Raw genomic sequence first — 19,662 nt, 5'->3', positions numbered from 1 at the left:
CGGCATCCCATATGGTCCCCTGTGCCTGCCAGGAGCAATTTCTGAGTAGAGAACCAGGAGTAACCCAAGTGCTGCCAGTTGTGGGCCCCACTTCCAAAAATAGACGGAAATAGAAGAGAGACCAGAGCGAGAGCACAGTGGAGAGGTGCTTGCCTTGCACGTGGCCAACCCGGGTTCGACTCTCCCCCCACATCTCATAGAGTCCCCTGACACCGCCAGGAATGATCCCTGAGTAGAGCCAGGAGGAACCCCTTGAGCATTGCTGGATGCGGCCCCCAAAACCAATAAAAGAAAAGAAACTAAAAAGAGAAGGGAATATATGGGTCACAGAAATTGCATAGGGTTAGGGAGCCCACCTTGGACATGGTGGCTCCCTAGCCCCACATTCTGCCTCCCAGGGATCCTTGAACACAGAGCCAGGTGTGACCCCAACAACTAACTCCCCACAAACACACAGATTGACACAGATGAGAAAGTAAGCAGCAGGAAGGGTGCCAAGGGCTCCAGCACCTTCCTCCCTGAATGTGAGGTCCTCAACTCACAGCACCCCCAAACAGGGTGTGACCACCCCCAAAATAGGGGGTGGGAATAACAGCAGGGCCTGTCACTCGCCAAAGGTACCAGAACCTCCTTTAACAGGGTGAACCCCAGCAGTGTTAGCGGGGGAGCCAGGAAGTGCCAGAGATCAAAACCAGGGAGCAGTGCATGTTCTGCTGTCCATCATGGCAGATGGGGGCTCTGTGGCCTGTCACCGCCCTTGGTACTCCAGCTGCTGAGACTTCTGGTGTCTTTCCATGACGGGGTCTCCCCATGGGGCCACAGGCTGTCACTCAGGCCCTAACAGGCCAAACCCGTCTGCGTTGATAAAAATCTGTGCCCGGCCCTGCTCCTGGCGCCACCCGCGCCCAAGTATATACTTAAGGCACCCAGAGACCTGAGGATGGCCCAGGGACACAGTCCAGGAGTGGCTGACCCCAGTGTGACACCTGCCCCCTGCGCTGACTGAGCAGGCTTCCGGCACCTCCAGGACGAATCCCAGAGCATAACAGAGGCAGGTGTGGCCTTAAATCCAAACAACAAACCAAACCGGGGTTCTGAGAACCTCAGCTACAGCCACTTAAGGCTGGGCCAGGGCGGCTGCACAGTTTATCGGTTTACTGGCAGGACTAGGTTAATGAGTCCTGAACCCAGCTCAGCTCCATGGGACAGTGTAGGCACCTGAGGGCCCCCGGTGAGTGTCCCCAGAAACAGCTCAGCTCTATGGGCCTGCCTGTTGCAGGGGACCAGTAAGCACGGGAGGGAGAGTCCAGCCCAAGCCAGCCCTGAGCGGAGAAAGAGCTTTTCAGGTGACCCCAAGGAACCCAGACGGGCCGGCTTGAACCCACCAACCATGGCCCTTGCCCAGACATCAGGCCCTGCCTGGGGTCCCCTGGCACCTGAGCCTCCTTATCAGCCCTGTCTGCCCTGCCCACGCCAGCACCAAGCCTGGCCTCTGGGGACACCAGGCAGGCGGGATGGGTGCTGCCACCTCACCCTGTTCTGTGCAAAGTGCTCACCTGGGTGGACCCTGGAGACCTCGAAGGCTGGGAGGCAGGGGGCACCCTTCAGCTCTGGTCTGGAGATGACCCGAAGCCTTGCTGTGCCCACCCAGTGCCATCAGCCATCAGCCCCTTCCCGAGACTAACACAGATGCCCACCAGTGCTAACCAGGGCACAGGCCCTGGACTGGAAGCAAAGACAGGGCCATGTGGGAAGGCACCCCATGACACCCCAGCACCCCTCAGTGGCTCTTGTAAACACAAGGGTGGCCACCCATTCCCTTAAGGAAGGCAGTGCCCGGTAGCAAGCCAGGGATGCAGACCCACCCTCTTTGGGGCTATCCTGGGCCTCCCCAGCCTTCAGAGCCCCCCAAACCCTAACACACCCCTGGGGGTTCAGACCTCACTAGGCTGCTATGGGGAGACTGCAGGGTTGCAGTGGGTAGGTGGATGTCTGTGTGTCTGTCTACATGTGTATGTAGATCAGAGGCGCATGTGTGTGTGTGTGTGTGTGTGTGTGTGTGTGTGTGTGTGTGTGTGTGTGTCTGTGCAGATCAGAGGCAGGGGTATGTTTGTGTATATCTGTGTGTCTGTCCGGTATACACAGATCAGAGGCCCAGGCTCTTCGTTCAGCCTTTGAGGTGAGGTCAGGACCAGCAGGGGCCCTTTGATTTCGAGCTCCCAAGGGTGGGGACCTCAACCTGCAGGAACAGAGAGGGGAGAGGGGTCTCTAACAAGCGCTTCCAGGAAAAACAAGAGCTGGGGGAGGTGTCCTGGGCCGGAGTCTGGACCGCTGGCCTCCTCGGGTCCTGCTGACCCCACGTCACCCCAACATGGCCAAACAGCCATGAGGGCTGAGGAGCTGCAGGGCCCCTCACCGCTCTTAGGAGCCTGCCCCTACTTGGTCAGAGCCCCCGTTTCACAGGCAGCAGAGTCAGGCCCAAGGGGGCTCCCAGCCCGGCAGAAAGTTAGGGACCCCTCCTGCACACTCTAAGGTCTCTCACAGTCTCCGCAGTTCGGCAGGAAGTCAAGCTCGACCCTCAGCCTTATGAACCAGACAGTGTACAAGTCCACCCACGCCTGCATGCACCAGACACACGCCAGCACATCCCTGTGAGCAGACCCGAGAGGGTGCTGGAGATGACACTTCCTGCCACCCTGCAGCCAGGTCCCCTCCCAATCCCCCATTACAGCAGCAGCCTCAGGTCTAGGGGCCCCCAGAGCCCAGAGGACAGCTGGGCAGCTGGCAGAGTGGGGTGCAGAGCTCAACCCCGTTGCCCCGGTAAGAGCAGGGCCAGGTGCACCCTCCCCAACTCTGGTGCTCAAGTAACAGGTAACACCTGGCTTCCGGGGTGCCCCGCCCTTGGCCCTGAGCCACCCCACTGGGTCACCTGCTGTCAGGGCTCAGCTGACAGCTGCAGTGGGGAAAAGGCCTGAGCGGGTACCCTGAGTCACACCAGCAGTGGACTCTGGGCTTGTACAGAAATGACCTGCCACCTGTGAGGCCGCCTTGGCTCCCCAACACAGGGTCAGGTCAGCTAGGACAGCCCTCTGCGGTGGTTGCAGTCCCCCCTGCATCGGACTCAGCAGGGGGACTCGAAGCCCATTCCCATTGTGCTCCCCCAGCTGTGCAGGTCTAACGTCAGGGGTCGGGTTAGTGACAAGCTGACAGGGCCAGCCCTGCTGTGGGCCACTGTGGGTCACCAGAGCCACACCCTGTGCCATCGGGCAAAGGGGCAGCTCTCTCCTCTGTTTTTCTTTCCTTTCTCTTCTTTCCACGCCCCCCCCCACCTCCAGCAACACACAGGCGAGGAGCACTGCTGAGGGAGTCTGGGAAGGCCTCCACCATGCAGACAAGATGCCGGTGTCTCAGCCCACGGGATCCCTGCACTGGGACCTCACCCCCATGTACCCCACCTGCCGTCGCCCACGGGACAGGATGTTCGGCAGGAAACTCAGCCAAGCGGCGCCCGGCCCACATTCCAGAACCTTCCTCAGCCAGGCGCTTCCTTCCCGGAGCCTGCCCCAGTGTGGAGGGGCCAAGGGACAGCTCTTCCGATTCGAGTCACGCAAGGGACACACACACACACACACACACACACACACACACACACACACACACACACACACACACACACACACCCAGGGCAGGCTTCCCCATGGGGTCCCAGTGCTCACTCTGCAAGCAGCAGAGCGCGCACACACACACACACACACACACACACACACACACACACACACACACACACACCCCAGGGCAGGCTTCCCCATGGGGTCCCAGTGCTCACTCTGCAAGCAGCAGAGCACACACACACACCCCAGGGCAGGCTTCCCCATGGGGTCCCAGTGCTCACTCTGCAAGCAGCAGAGGGGGAAGAGTTGGGGTTCTAGGCTCCGGCTCCCCTGACACACAGGAGCTGCTGCAAGCCACCCTCAGGGACTCTCACCAAGTCCCATTTTTCAGATGGGGAAACTGAGCTCAGCCAGGTTGGAGCCCTGACCCAGCCCCTATCATCCTTGAAGCCGTCCTGGTATCTGTAGAGATACCCTGGGGTGCAGCATCACTCCCCGAACCTCAGTTTATTCACCTGCAAAAGGGGCTCACAGAGTCAGCCCCCCCCCCATTTGAAAGGAGGGAAGGGAGAAAAGAAGAGAAAGGAGGGAGGTTTGGTCAATAGCACAAAGCCAGTTAGCGCCTCTCTCCATTACCCCTGAGCACAGGAAGCTACAGAGGCCACTAGGTCAAAAAACCCTACAACACCTATGAACCCAGCACAGCTGACTCTGCCTCAGCCATTGGCAACCAGCTGCCCTGGCAACCATACCCACCCAGGCCAGATTCCAAACCCTGGAGGGACCAGGTGCTTTGGGGGAGCATTGCCTGCATGCCAGGGACCTGGGACAGGTGAAGTCCTGAGGACAGAACTGCTGGGAGGGGCTGCCAGGTGGAGGAAGGAATTCCCCTCCCCACAGTTGCTCCCCCACCATCCACCCTTCTGGAAGGTTCTGCCCCTGGGGCCTATCACAAGCCCCAGTCTGGAAACTTCCAAAGCAGCAGAGAGCAGGGAAAGGAGTGAAAGTGTAACTCAACCATTCCTCAGCATTGCTCCAAGAAAAGTTCAAGTGCTGGAGAGATAGCAAAGCTGTAGGGCTTTTGTCTTGCATGCAGCCAATACAGCATGGACGATGGTTCAAACCCCAGCATCCCATATGGTCCCCTGAGCCTGCCAGGAACGATTTCTGAGTGTAGAGCCAGGAGGAACCCCTGCTTGTCGCCGGTGTGACCCAAAACCAACCAAAAAAAAAAAAAAAGAGAAAAAGTTCAGCCATCAGACCACAGGGTGTTGGGAGATGGGCTCGGGACGCAGTGTGCTGGGGTGTCCCATGCAAAAATGAGACAGTGGTACAGTGGGAGGCTGCCCAGACACTGAGCAGAGACCTAAGGGACTAGGCAAGATGCTCGCACCAGGGGTGCCCAGGAAAGCTCCCTCTCCTCCTGGGGAACTGACACCTGAAGTCTGGGGCAGTCTGGGGTGACAGTCTCGACAGCTGCCCAGCCACCATCCTGATCTTCTGACTCCAACTTCCATGGAGTTAGTGGCGCAATAGAGATAACCCTGAGGTATAGGCCAGGGTGCAGGGGACTCCCTCGATCCCCCACCCCCAGCATGCCAACAGCAGGTCTGGAAGCGGCTCAGGCCTTATGCCCGCTCTGGGCGGCTGTGCCAGGGCGTATCAGGCTGCGCCAGCCCCGGAGCTGAGAAAGACGTTTGTCGCCAGAAAGAGGGTGAGGGACACGGCCTGCATCCCCCCACTGTCTGGGATGGGGTCTGCACCAGGCACTGCCCCACCAAGGCTTCCCCACCCCTGCCGTGAGCAGCGGTCCCCCCCAAGCCTAAAGCAAGAGTGAGGGGTTGGGGCCAGAGCAGCAGGATCATGCCGTGGACAGCGCCTGTCTCTGGAGCACCCCTCAGACAAGTCCCCAACACCCAGGCTGGGACCCCCATAGCAAGTGCCAACACCCCTAACAGAGGAATCCCAAGGTGTGGCCAATGGTGGAAAACCTAGCTGCAGAAGAACCCACCAGAAATGGGGTTTGCGCTCTGGGAGGCAGCCAAAGCCCCTCCTGGACACTGGTACCCCTCACGAAAGGCAGGGGAGACAACCAGCTGGAGCCAGAGAGTGACCCCCCCAATCACTGTAGCACAGAGCCCAGAACAGCCCTGATATGAATGGGGAAAAACAAATAAAACAGGCGTATGAGACTCCCCAGGACAGATGTGGGGGCCACCTGGTGAGGCTTAGTCTGGGGATGGGGGGCTGCATCAGGGCTGGTACCTACTCCCCTTGTCTTCACACCCACCCAGTGAGACCAGAATCTTGTTTTAGTTTGGGGGCCACACCCAGGCCCAAGGTTTGTATTATGCCCCCCAAGGCAGTGTCAGGGACCCCCGGGTCACACAGGGCCTCAGAGCGGTGTTCCCACAATCCTCCCCAACATCTAGGCAGATGATAGGAAGCCCCCTGCCCCCAGCAGTGCTCTCTCCCCCCAAGCTCCAGCTCAATGAAGGCGTAATGACAGCACACGTGCATGGAGGCCACCCCAGGAAATGACAGGGTGTCGGAGGCACTCACAGGGCCTGTAATTTGCCCCTTTTCATTTGCGCTGGCACCGAGCTTGGCAACGGCGCCTCCGAGCCCAGCCAACAGCTGGGGAGGCACAAGCTTCCAGGGGGGCCCTGGAATGCTAGCCCAGCCTGGGGGGTCTTGGAGAAACCCCACTAGCCTGGCCCCAGGGGTATCACACCCCACAATTATCCCCATGCACTGTCCACCCACCCTGCCAAAATCCTTCCGGAACACCCAGTCCCCTCTATTTTTTCCCCTAAATTCTTTTGGGAGTCTCACCTGGCAATGCTCAGGGAACCTTCTGGAGTGCCGGGGAGTGGAACCCAGGACCCTCTTTCTAGAAAGTGTTCGGCTGGAAGCTGGCCATAGTCAGTCTCACTGCTCCCTTCTGCTGGGGCATCTCGGACCTGGTCCCCCAACACCCTTCAGGAAAAGGGGAGCCAGGGACTTGCCCACCACCATGCCACTCAGAAAAGAACCAGAAATTGCGTCCTTCTGGGCCTCTAGAACCAAAGTAGTCTGGAGGCCGTCACAGATGCCAACCCCCCCCATTCCCGGACTCCAGAATACAGAGGAAAGGAAAGACATCACAGGTACTAGGCCAACTCGAGTTCAATCCCCAGCACTTCATATGGTCCCCCGAACCTGGCAGGAATGATCTCTGAGCGCAGAGCCAGGAGGAAGCCGTGAACACCACCTTGTATGGCCAAGAAATCACAGGGTGGCAAGATAAAACGGACAAGAAGCAACAGGAAGCAAAGCCCAAGGGCTGGGGTCATTGGAGTTATTGGGGGGGGGGACGGGACCAGAACCACAAAGTCAGGGGTCGAAGTGATAGCACAATGGTAGGGTGTTTGCCCTGCATGCTGCCAATGCAGGGTCAATCCTGGACACCACATCTGGTCTGTCCCCTGATCATGGAGCCAGATGACAGGGGTTTGTCAGGAGGACCGGGTCCTAGGGTTAGTGCCTTCCATGGGGTCGGCATGGTCACGGTCACCATCATAATAAACACCACCACCTTGTCAGCTGTGATGGGTGGGTAAGTGCTACTGAAACACAAATCCTGAAGCAGGGGCAGTTCAGAAACCAGGCGGGGAGGCCGGAGAAATAGCATGGAGGTAGGGCATTTGCCTTGCATGAAGGAGGGTGGTTCGAATCCCAGCATCCCATATGGTCCACCGAGTCTGCCAGGAGCGATTTCTGAGCCAAGAGCAAGGAGGAGTGCTGCCTGGTGTGACACCCCCCCCCAAAAAAAAAAGAAACCAGGTGGAAGGAAATTTTGTGGTGGAAAGAGGAAAACTAAATTTTGGAATATGTGAAAAGCTTCCTTGTGGTATAGAAAGGAAACAATGTAGAACAAAACACTTCTGTTTGTTTTTGTCTTGTCCCAAGTAAAGGAGCCATCAGGAAGGGAGGGAAAAAACTCAACCAGCACAGAGCCAGGAGTGCTTTTTTTTTTTTTTTTTTTTTTTTTTTTTTTGTGGTTTTTGGGTCACACCCAGCAGTGCTCAGGGGTTATTCCTGGCTCCAGGCTCAGAAATTGCTCCTGGCAGGCACGGGGGACCACATGGAATGCCGGGATTCGAACCGATGATCTCCTGCATGAAAGGTAAACACCTTACCTCCATGCTATCTCTCCGGCCCCCAGGAGTGATCTTTGAGCACAGAGCCAGGAGTGATCTTTGAGCACAGAGCCAGAGGTGTAAGCCCTGAGCACTGCTGGGTGTGGCCTCCAAAAAAAAAAAAAAGAAAACAAAACAAAACAAAACAAAAAGAGAAATAAAAACAAGTCAAGAGTCAACAAGTGGGGCTAGAGAGATAGCATGGAGGTAAGGCGCATGCTTTGCATGGGGAAGGTCAGTGGTTCGATTCCCGGCATCCCATATGGTCCCCCAAGCCTGCCAGGAGCGATTTCTGAGCGTAGAGCCAGGCGTAACTTACTCCCTGAGCGCTGCCGGGTGTGACCCAAAAACCAAAAAAAAGAATCAACAGTGTCCTCTGATCTTTGTCTGCTGTGCCCTAAACAAGGCTCATTGCACCCTCCACATAGACACAAACACAAGCACACACAATTTTCTTTTTTGTTTTAGTTTTTGGGTCACACCCGGCCTCGCGCAAGGGTTACTCCTGGCTCTATGCTCAGAAATCACTCCTGGCAGGCTCAGGGGACCATATGGGATGCCGGGATTTGAACCACCAACCTTCTGCATAAAAGGCAAACGCCTTACCTCCATGCCATCTCTCCGGCCCCTACACAGTATTTTTGAAAAAGAAAAAGAACTGGGGGCCATCGTGAGAGCATAGTGTTAGGGTTTGGCCTTGAATGTGGCTGACCCAGAATGGACTGGGTTTGATTCCCCGAATCCCACATTGTCCCCTGAGCCTGGGCGATTTCTGAGCAGAGCCAGGAGGAACCCGAGGGCTACTAGTGTCGCCCAAAAATCTAAACAAACAAATGAACTGGAAGGATGGAAGTCGGGGCATGCGGGTCAATGGTGCCTGGTAAGGCCCTAACCTTGGGCAGAGCTGACTAGAATAAGCCCTGAGCAGCATTGGGTGTGGCCCAAAGATAATCAGCCAACAAACAATCAGAAAAGAAGGGCTCCCCAAACCAAACAAGAACAAAGGAACAAAGGGGTGAAGGTTTCTTGAATCTGACCCCTCAGCCGGCATGGTTCCTGGAGCCCGGTGGGGTGTGACTCCCCAGAAGTAAGGCAGGTGGGGCTGCAGAGAACAGAAGAGAGAAAATACCAACCAACCCAAACAAACGAAAAAAAAAAAAAAAAAAAAAAACAACCAACCAACCAACAAAAACAAATAAAATAAACAAACCAAAAAAAAACACACCACAGGGCCAGAGGATAAGACAGAGGGAAGAATGCATGACATGGACTTGCGGGACTGGATCCCGACTCAATCCCGGACATTCCACAGGGTTACCGAGCACTGCCAGGAGTGATTTCTGACCTTCCTGAGCGAGGAGTCAGGACTAACCCCTGAGCATCTCCGGGCGTGGCCCAAAATTCAAAAGAAGAAAACAGCGAAAGCAATCTCTCCATCCTTTACCAGGACTCCCTTCTAGCAGAGGCAGAAACAGAGGCCTGGAGATGGATTCCAGCTGCCCAGGCACCACCCAGCACTTAGCATAGGTCCCTCAAAGAATTATCACCCTGGCAGTGGCAAGATTCAACAGCTGCTACATATAGGGACCCCTGCAGCTCTGGGGGGCTGCACCCGGCCTCATCTCAGGTCTTTCAAATTCCAGCCAGCAGCTCCGCACCCGCACCCCCAAGGGCGGACCTGCCGCTTTTTAGTCCAGAACCTGCTCTCAGCAACTGCTCCCTAGAGGCTTCTGCCTGGGGAGCTTTCTGGAGCTCCCTCTCCTGTACCGAGGTGTCCAGGATGGGATCCAGGAACCCCTTCCACAATGCCAGGTGCCCCACAACCCCCCAGCTGACAAACCTACACTCCCATCACCCTCCACCAGGAGAGCCAGAGCTGCAGGGGGGGCAAGGAGGTGTGTCTGAGACCTGAACTCCAGGAGGAAATGGAAGGGAGATCCCCTGCTTGAAGCCTCAACCTCAAGCCCGCAGGGAAACATTCTGGGCCCTTCCTCCCTCATGCCCGGGGGGGGGGGGGGTTGGGGAGAGGGTCAACCAGCTGGAGGTCATCAGTGACAGACGAGCACTGAGAGCACCAGGGAACACTGAGCAGTGAGCTGTGTCCAGGTCAGAGCAATGGATGGGGCAGCGGGGAAGGTATCTGCTTGCACACGCCAGACCCAGGTTCAATCCTCCGCTTCCCAGAGGGTTCCCACAAGCACCACCTGGTGTGATCCCTGAGCACAGAGCCAGGAGTCAACCCTAAGCACTGCAGGTGTGACCCAATAGCCAGAACAAAAATAGTGAGGAATTCTACCACCAGACCCAGAATGAGGGGCAGGGACTCAGCACACACACCCAAGCTGGCCCCCTGTACATTCCCACCATCACCCCACTTTTCCAAAGAGGAGTCTGAAGTCACTCGACTGAAATGGGGGTGGACAAACACCAGGGGTGGAGTGTGGGAGACAGAGCCTGGGGCTACCCCAACCAGGATGCGAAATCCCAAAGACAAACAAAACCACAGCCGGGGCCACATCACTCCTCCAGGACATGAGCCCTCCCTTGATTGCAACCCACTCCACTGGCCCCTGCAACTCCTGTCAGGTGCCCCCCAAAACCCAGAGGAAAGACAGACCCAGAAACATCAGCATCCTTTTAGCACCATCTCGAAGGTGTTTCTCTCCTCTCTGTTCCCAGACCCTGAAATCAGGCCTCACTTCAAGCACTGAGAGCTTCCTGGAGAAGGGGGCCTCTCAAGGACCAGGCCTAGAGCAGGGAAAAGTTCTGAGCTTTACAGGCTGTTCTGTAAGACGTGGAGGCCTGGCTCTCCCTTCCTTTGCACTCACCTCCCAAGCAGCCTGGGTGGAGACCAGAGGACGCAGCCTGATGAGGGAAAAGGGCTCCCCACACACTGGGGAGACGGGAAACTGAGGTACAGCATTCCAACCCACTGGGATAGAGCAAGTGATGGAAAGAGCAGGGTCAGGGGGACCCGACTAGCACACCTGGCCCAAGCCCGTCCATCCGTCCACACCTTCCTGTGAGCAGCGGTGCTGGGCAGAGACACAGCAGTGCAGGATCTGGCAGACTAAACTCAAGCCCTGTCCCTGTTCCTGTCCCCTGGGCAGGAAGTCCAGAGCTAGGCCTTCCTGAGACCTCGCTGTGGTCACCCCCATGCACTCACCCCACAGGGTCCCATCATTGCACTAGAGCTATTACCAGTCCCCAGACTCGAGGGTACTGGAAAGAGGGGTGGGGGAGAGGGATATTTCATGCTGGGAAAGTACGAGACCAACTTTTCCTAATGGGGGGACTGATTCCAAGGGAGATGGAGGATCAAACCGATTCAACAGGGGAGGGGGGATGGCAAAGGGCTCTAGAGGGTCAACTGCCCAGAGGGAAAGGGGCCCCGGAGAATCTCCCTTGCAGGAAGAAACCAGGGACAGTGAGGGAAGACACACTTATGACAGCAGTGACAACCACAGTCCTGGTTTCAAAGAAAGACAAAAACTTCCCATTCAGGGGCAGGAAGGTAGGCGGACCTGTCCCCAATCAGCAGCCTCCAGAATCCAGGAAACCACAGTGGGTGATGCACCCAGAGCACAGACGGCAAACTGAGGCCCCTTCGGGCTGTCCCTGGAGGTCTGGACCCCACTACCTGAAGGGCACCTTGGTCCGTCCCAAGTTCCTGGTCCCGTGATGGGCAGGCCCAGCAGAGGGGACTGGCCCGATGTCCCCTCCACACACTGATCCTGGTGTTACCCCTGATCCATGGCAGGGGTCCCCTTTGACTCCCCAAGGCACACAGTGGAGGCCAGGCAAGGGTTCGGGACACCAGCGGTGAGGGACAAAAAGAGTCAGAGAGGGTCAGAGAGCAGAGGCCAGTGGTGGTGGTGGTGGTGGGATGGACCCAACTCGATGGCGGAGGACTGCGGGTGCCCCACGGGCCGGTGGGGGGAGGAAGAGGACGGCTGCACAACCAAGTCCACTTCCGTCGCCGCCGGGGCGGACAGATGGACAGACAAATGGTGGCGGCAGGGAGGCGACGGCCCAAGAGAGCAGGTCCGACGGCAGGGAAGGAAGGCTGCAGATGCGGGATGAACCAAGCCAGATCGGACTCTGCGGGTCAGGCCGGTAGGCGATGGGTCCTTGGGAGCAGCTGAGAAGTGGGACCCAGTGCCGGTGTCCCGGAGGGCGGCGCGGTACCCCAAACTGCGGGAGATGGGATCCCGAACCCAGATTCCCAGGACCCCGGATCATTCGGTCTCCAGACCCAAGTACCCTGACCTCCAGGTCCCCAGATCATTTGGCCTTCCGACCCCCCGGTACCCTGATCCCCCGTTCACTCCGGTCTCCAGACCCCCCAGTACCCTGACTTCCAAGTCTCCCGATCATTCGGCCTCCCGACCCCCCAGCACTCAGATCCCCAGATTCCCCGATCATTAGGCCTCCCGACCCCCGGGTACGCTGACCTCCAGGTCCCCAGATCATTCGGAACTTCACACCCCCCAGTACCCCGTTCCCCAGGTACCCCGTTCATCCGGCCTCCAGAACCCCCAGTACTCCCGATCTCCAAGACCCCGATCACAAGGGCTCACGACCCCCCAAGCGCCTAGATCCCCAGGTCCCTCGATCATTCCGCCTTCCGACCCCGCAGCACCCCGATCCCCAAGTCCCCCGACGTCCAGGTCCCCGATCATCCGGCCTCCAGACCCCCAGTACCCCGATCGCCAGGTCCCCCGGTCATTCCGCCTCCAGGTCCCCTAGTCCCCCGACCGCCCAGCCCCCGAACCCGGGCACGCAGGCACCGCGCCGACGCCGCGGGCGCAGGACGCGCCATTCCCGGGCCGGGCCGGGCGGGCCGCCCTAGGCCTCCGCCCGCCGCCCGCCGCCCTCCGGCTGCCCGCCCGCCCGCATCCCGCCGGCGCGCGCTCACCGGCCCACGAAGTTCTCGAGCACCGAGCTCTTGCCGGCGCTCTGGCCGCCCACCACGGCGATCTGCGGCAGGTCGAGGTGGCAGCTCTGGCCGATGGAGCTGAAGGCGTCCTGCAGCTTGTTGACCAGCGGGATCAGCTCCTCCATGCCGCGGTTGCCCATGGCGGCCCCGTCCTAGAGGCCCACCTGGGCCTCCGCGCCTCTCCTCGCCGCTCCGCTCCGCTCCCGGCTCGGCCTCACGGTCGCCGCCTCATCCGGTTCTCCGGCGACACCCGACCCGAGCGACCTCCCGCCGGGCCCCCAGGGCCGCGCCCCAAGCCCGGCGCCGCGCCTGATTGGTCGGCCGCGCTGTCACTCGAAGCAAGGAACCAATAGGCGTGAGGCACAGGAGCGTCTCGCCGCGTGATTGGATACTGCGAGTGTCGCTTTTAAGGCGAATCCAATAGGACCGCGGAGCGAGTTGTCAAGGCCGGGAGGCGGGGTTACGGAAAGGCATGTTGACCCCGCCCAGCAGAGTGGGAGGGTCCAGAAGGCAGTCCAGCTCGCCAATTTTATTGGTAGAAAGCTCTGTCAGTCAACCAAAGCTAGCCAATGGTGGTAGGATCACGCCTATACCACCTGACGCTACCTAGTTCCCTAAAGTTTTCCTATTGGTCTAGGCAAACGCCACTCTGTTGCTTCAGCCAATAAGACAAAGGAAGGCGGGACTTAATGGAAAATTCAGATTTTGATTGAGAACTGTAACTGTCAGTCAAAGTAGCTCCGACTTCACTCGTGACTGTTGTTTGTCCATTGGAGTGGTTCTCGAGTACGGAATGGGAGGGGGCTTATAAAAGCAGAAAGGCGACACCTCGTGGTGAGACTGAGGGATGACGGTCACGCCTTAAGGGCCTGACTTCGACCGAAACTACAAATCCCAGGATGCATCTCGACAGCGGTAAGCCCCAATTTTCTTTCGGCTCTAAAAGCGGTTAGATTAAATTAATGCTGACAAGAGCAAGAGAAAGAAGAAAAAGAGGGAAAAAAAGGAAAATGAAGATTTATTTTTAATTTCTTTTTTTATAATAGTGTCTTTGTTTAAGCACCGTAATTATAAACATGTTTGTAGTTGGGTTTTCAGTTAAAAAATTAAAAAAGGGGACCGGAGAGATAGCATGGAGCTAAGGCGTTTGCCTTGCATGCAGAAGGGCGGTGGTTCAATCCCGGCATCTCATATGGTCCCCCGAGCCTACCAGGAGCGATTTCTGAGCAGAGCCAGGAGGAACCCCTGAGCGCTGCCAGGTGTGACACCCCAAATTTTTTTAAAAAAATTATTGCTGACAGGGACACATAGATCCCAAGGCTTGAGCTCATGCTTTTCATGAAGGGGGCCAGGGCTCGATTCCCGGCACCGCCTAGTTCCTAAAGCAATATAGAAACCACCTAGCAAAAACACAAGAGCACCACCAACTCTCCCGCCTCCCCCACAAAATAATAAATAGTGATGTTAGCTGTGGTCGCCTTATTTTTGGTATAGTGCTCTTTCAGACAACCCAGTAAAACTCCGTTGTTCCCCTTCCCAGGAAGGCATGTCATTCATTCCATGCAAGTGATGTGAAGCCATGAGCTGGTATCTCTGACCACAGATGGGCAAAAGAGAAGCAGCTCAGCAGGGAGGCTGGAGCAAGAAAGGGGAAGCTGGCTGACTGGGAGATAAAGCAAGGAAGAGAGAAACAGGATCAAGGGATCATAGACCAGGGAAATGGCTCAAAGAAAAGGCTCCAGGAGCCTTGGCATGCAGGAATCTGGGGTTCCTGACACTATGCGATCTCCAGAACACCTCTAGATGGCACCCCAGACACAGAGCTCTAAAGAGCCCTGAACACTATAGGGTGTGGACCCTCATAAAAGGAAACACACACAAATAAAGTAGGAACTCTAAAATGGATCGAAGAAAACATACTGGTCTGACTTATAAGTACATAATGCTACAGAAAAGGGACAGAACTGTATGTAAAGGGTCCTCTATATTGATAATATTTAGGAAGAGTCTGGAATACACAAACTTACCTAAGTGGTCGTAATCTTGTGTTCCTCAAATTGTGGCACCTTCACTTTTGGGGGGTGCACACCTGTTTTTGTTTTTGTTTTTGTTTTTTGAGCAACTTCTGCCTCTAATATACTCAGGGGACCATGCGTACTTGAGTCCCATCCCCAGCATCTCAGATTCCCCAGAACATCCAAGTTAAGAACAGGTCTCCCCTTGACAAACTAAGGTCCAAAACAAGCAACAAGGACAAAACAATAGCAGTGTCTGGCATGGGTCCACTATCCTAGATTGGGGTTCCTTTAAACTTTTTTTTACCCGTGAACCCTTATTTCATGTAAAATGCAACCTGGGCATGCGCTGCCAAAAACACTGTTGATTAATTCCACTGCTGATTAAGAGCGAATATTTGGCCATTGGCCGGTTGGTCAGAATCCTGTTGCTGATACTCAATTTAGAGGGAATCCGGGGGGCAGGAGCAATAGCAGGGCAGTAAGGCATTTGCCTGTGTGCAGCCAACACAGGATGGACCTGGCATCCCATATGGTCCTGTGAGCTTGCCAGGAGCGATTTCTGAGCACAGAGCCAGGAGTAATCCCGGAGTGCTGCTGGTGACCCAAAAACCAAATAAATAAACAAACAAATAGACCCTGAGCTTTACTAGGTATAGCCCCCTCCCTGCCACCAAACAGAGGGAGTCTAGACCACAATCAGTTTCATAATCCCACGAGGGGTCAGGACTCCAGTTTAGAGAGAAACTGGGTTTCAGCTCATCGGAGAGCAGATCATGCACGCTGCACGCTGCCACCCGACTTTCTACAAGCCTCGCCCCAACTTCCAAACCTGTTCCCACACCTGTAAAAGGGGAAGTTGGGACCAAGAAGGCACAACTTAGGATGTCGGGGGAACTTGGGACAAAGTAAAAAAGGTGCAGTTCCCACGCTGGACGTCCACCATGGATTTCCAGGATGAAGATGAGGGATGGAGACTGGGGGTGGTGGTGGTGGTGGGGATCAGCGACACTCAGACCAGGTAAGGACCCGAGACAGGCCAGGCCGCTTCCGGGAAAAAGCACAGACACATACTAAGAACAATTTTTTAAAAAAGTAAAAAAAAAAATGAGTCAATCAATTTCTTCCATTCATTCCTTCCCGCCGCGGCCCTGTGCTGTCTCCATCGGCTTCCTCCAGGGTGATGCCCACCGATGCCAGCGCTTCCCTGGCCCAGGAGGGGTAGAGGGTTGGGTGCCCATACATGGTGCGCATGAAATCCCGCACAAAGTCGGGGAACCGCTTCTCCAGGATGCTGGTGCGGACTGAGCTCATCAGATGCAGCTACCAGGTGATGACAGACAGGGGCGGTGTCAGCTCTGGCCAATCCAGCATAGACCCGCCCCTCCAGTCCATGCCCCTAAAGTTCCAGCCAACCAGACCCCACCATGTAATCTTCCCCCCTCTAGGCCACGCCCCTTAAGCACCAGGCCCTGTCCTATAAGATTCATCTGTTTCCAGAAGTCCCGCCCCGTGGGTCCCCGCCCACTCCCAGCTCACCTGGTATGCAATATTGTGCACTGTAAGATGGTGCAGCGCCCCTGTGTTGTCACTGTGGAGAAGTCCGTGCAGAAAGGCCCGGCTGTGCCTGTGATCCAAGGGATGAGAGGGATGCTCAGCAGTGTGTTCGGGGGGAGAACTCCAGCACCCCCAGGCCAGGCCCAAATCCCCCCCCCCCAAGTCCCTTACTTTTTGCAGGTGGGGCAGCCACACTCGGGGTCTATGGGCCCGAAGTCCTTCTGGAACTGCTTCTTCTTCAGCTGCAGGTTTCCGGTGGGCACCAGGGCGGAGCCAAAGCGCTGCATGGGGAGGGTGTCAGATGCTGTTCCCCCCCCACACACACACACTAGCCAGCCTCCCAATTGCACCTCCCAGGGCCTTACCGCAGTCCTCGTGGGGAAAACGCAGTCGAACATGTCACATCCGAGGGCCACACAGACCACCAAGTCGGTGGCATAACTGCAAAGGGGAGAGGGGTCTCAGCCAGGGGTCCCTCCCCAGTCTCCTCTGCACTTCTATTGCCCCCCTCCACCAGCCCTGGGCAATGCACCCACTCCATTAGTCTCCCTGGATAGGCTTTCCATGCCCTCCCCCATTTCCCCCAGCCCAGAAATCCTTCTTGCACCTTCTTTCTCACCTACCCGACCCCCATGAGGTATCGGGGTTTGTCCTTAGGCAGCCTGGAGGTGCTCAGTGCCACCATCTTCCAGAACTTGTCCTTGCTCTCGCCTCCGCTCAAGCCACCAATGGCAAAGCCGGGCACGTCCCTCTTAGTCATCTCTGAGGGGCGGGGACAGAAAAAAGGAATTACACTCTCACTTCTGTTTAGTTTTTCTTTCGTGCATTTATTTTGGGGGTCACACCCTGGATCTGCACTCAGGAATCACTCCTGATGAGCTCAGAGAACCCAGTGGGAAGTCAGGGATGAAACTGGGAAGAGAGTGCCCACTGTCCTATCTTTCTGGACCTTCCCCCAGGGAACCTTCCCAGATACCTCGTGTCCACCCCGAGTCCCTCCTAGGAAGACCTCAAGGCTGAGCTGAAAGTTGCAGACTTGGACTCAGAATCATGCAAGTTTCTTTCTTTTTTTTTTTGGTTTTTGGGTCACACCCAGCAGCACTCAGGGGTTACTCCTGGCTCTATGCTCAGAAATCACTCCTGGCAGGCTCGGGGGACCATATGGGATGCCGGGATTCGAACCACCAACCTTCTGCATCAAAGGCAAACGCCTTACCTCTCCGGCCCCACATGCAAGTTTCTTTATCAGGGCCATACCTGAAGTGCTTGTGGTTTAGCACCCACCCAGAGATACCGGGGGTGGGGGGGCGGGCACTCACTAAGGAGATGGCTCTGCCCACAGGGGATGCACATTTGCATCCTCTGTACACCCCTGCCTTCTTCCAATTTTGTGGCTTGGGGTATACAGTATGACCACTTCAACAGCCAGCCAAGTAGTGGTCTCTCATTCCTGCCAAGCCTGCCTCTTCGGTCCCCCATTCTCAGCCCCACCCCACCCCTAGCCCCCAATTGCCCCACCTTCCAGACAGGTGGCCCGAAGATCAGCATCAAGCCCGCCCTGGATGATGGCAAAGAGGTTCTGCTTGTCTGGTCGCTTGTGAGCCACGATGCAGCGGTCCAGCCAACGGATGGACCTGTGAGAGAGGCTCGGTCAGTCCTGAGGCCTAGGGAGGGTACGGGGGAACAGGATCTACTGCCTCTTGTATCTGAGCAGGCGTGCGCACACACAGAGACACTAACAACCCTGCACCTATGAACCCCCCCACACCTGTGACTCCCACACCTGTGCATAGCTTCCTCCACCCGTGGTCCAGTAACGGTGCTGCTCACCACGTCATCCAGCTGCATGATGATGTCGGAGCCTGGAGGGGTGCACAGGGTATGGTCATTGGGAAAGACTTCTTTAGTTAAGGACAAGCTGGTACCCCACCCCACTCCCCAGAGAGATTGAAATCTGAACTCTGCCTCTGATTTCTCAGCAAGCTACAGTCGCTTTACAGAACGCACCTCAAGGGACTCTGAGCCACAATACACCTCAAGGGACTTTGAGCCACAATACAACGGGGAAGGCACTTCCCTTGCATGCTGTCAACCAGGGTTCCATCCCTGGCACCACCTATGGTCCTGCAAGACCCACCAGGAGTGATTTCTGAGCACAGAGCCAGGGTGCCCGGCCCCCAAACCAAACTCAAACAAAACAAAACAAAACAAACCACACCCCAGGAGTGTTTGGGAGAATCGCCCATCCAGCATCTTTACCCTTGAGAAACTATCAAATATGAGTAAGCTCAGGGCTAAGGAGCGCTCAGCTCACAAACACACAGCAGGCCAGGCACAGGTCTCTTCTCCACAGTCCAGGGGACAGGAAAGGGGTGTTCCTGCCAGGCCTCCCCAGATGGCTCACCCAGCGCATTCTGTATCTCCAAGGACCTCTCAGGACTCAGCAGCATCTCCTCGCCATTGAAGGGGGAACGGAAACGGACACCTTCCTCTGTCACCTCGGACAGCGACACCAGGGACACCATCTGGAAGCCGCCACTGTCCTGGGGAGGTGAACACCACCACAGGGGGCTGTCAGGGACTCACAGGGGGAAAAGGGGAAGCGCCCATCGCCAATATGCACCCAACTCCGCCTCACCGTGAGCAGGTTATGGGGCCAATTCATGAAGCCGTGCAGGCCTTGAGCTTTCTGGATCAGCTCGGGACCCTGGGTTGAAGAGGGGTGGGAAAAGGACACGATTAGGGGCCGGAGAGACAGCATAGAGGTGGGGCGTTTGCCTTGCACGCAGAAGGACGGGGGTTCGAATCCAGGCATCCCATATGGTCCCCCGAGCCTGCCAGGAATGATTTCTGAGCGTAGAGCCAGGAGGAACCCCTGAGCGCTGCCGGGTGTGACCCCAAAATCATAAAAAAAAAAAAAAAAGGACCCGATTAAGGGAAAACGCGACCTACGGGGGCAGCCCTTCTGTCATTCCTTCCTGCCTTCCCACCAATGGCCTAAGGTCCCTGCCACCAGAGGTACTTGATATGCACAGATCAAGTAACTTTTAGAGCTTGCATCTGAGTCTCACGGCCTGGCCCCCGCTCCTCGGCCGCCCCGAAGCCACGCACCGGCCTCAGGCCCAAGTGGTAAGTGTTGCCCAGGCAGATGCGGCAACCTAGCGCGTCCAGCTGCTCGGCGGTGATCCCCTTCATGGTGGCCTGGGTCCCCACGGGCATGAACACCGGCGTGGCCACGGATCCGTGAGGCAGCCGCAGCTCGCCGGCCCGCGCCCTGGAGCGGCTGCATTCGGCCACCAGCCGCAGGATGCGCGGGGCCGCCTCGAAGGAAGCGGGACTGGCCGTGGCCGCCATCTTGG

General features: G+C 56.8%; 2 protein-coding genes across 3 annotated transcripts in view; both read right to left on the bottom strand.

Moving 5' to 3' along the window:
• Positions 1 to 12,967, bottom strand: part of DNM2 (dynamin 2) — a 37,241-nt gene extending 24,274 nt beyond the window's left edge. For both annotated transcript variants that reach the window (XM_049788460.1, XM_049788461.1), the window contains exon 1: positions 12,711 to 12,967. In XM_049788460.1, the coding sequence (XP_049644417.1) occupies positions 12,711 to 12,871 (161 nt within the window). In that variant the 5' untranslated portion in view covers positions 12,872 to 12,967. The remainder of the gene's footprint in view (positions 1 to 12,710) is intronic.
• Positions 12,968 to 15,844: 2,877 nt separating this feature from the next.
• Positions 15,845 to 19,662, bottom strand: QTRT1 (queuine tRNA-ribosyltransferase catalytic subunit 1). Its single transcript, XM_049788452.1, has 10 exons — positions 19,415 to 19,662; positions 18,942 to 19,010; positions 18,708 to 18,846; positions 18,087 to 18,165; positions 17,822 to 17,937; positions 16,927 to 17,065; positions 16,669 to 16,744; positions 16,475 to 16,584; positions 16,286 to 16,373; positions 15,845 to 16,069 (listed from the first exon to the last, which is right to left on the bottom strand). Exons 1-10 carry the CDS (start codon positions 19,655 to 19,657, stop codon positions 15,863 to 15,865), a joined length of 1,266 nt encoding a protein of 421 aa, XP_049644409.1. The 5' UTR covers positions 19,658 to 19,662; the 3' UTR covers positions 15,845 to 15,862.

This window comes from Suncus etruscus, chromosome 15, assembly GCF_024139225.1.
Source record: "Suncus etruscus isolate mSunEtr1 chromosome 15, mSunEtr1.pri.cur, whole genome shotgun sequence".
In the NCBI taxonomy this organism is placed as follows: Eukaryota; Metazoa; Chordata; class Mammalia; order Eulipotyphla; family Soricidae; genus Suncus; species Suncus etruscus.
This window is presented reverse-complemented; position numbering and strand designations above follow the sequence as displayed.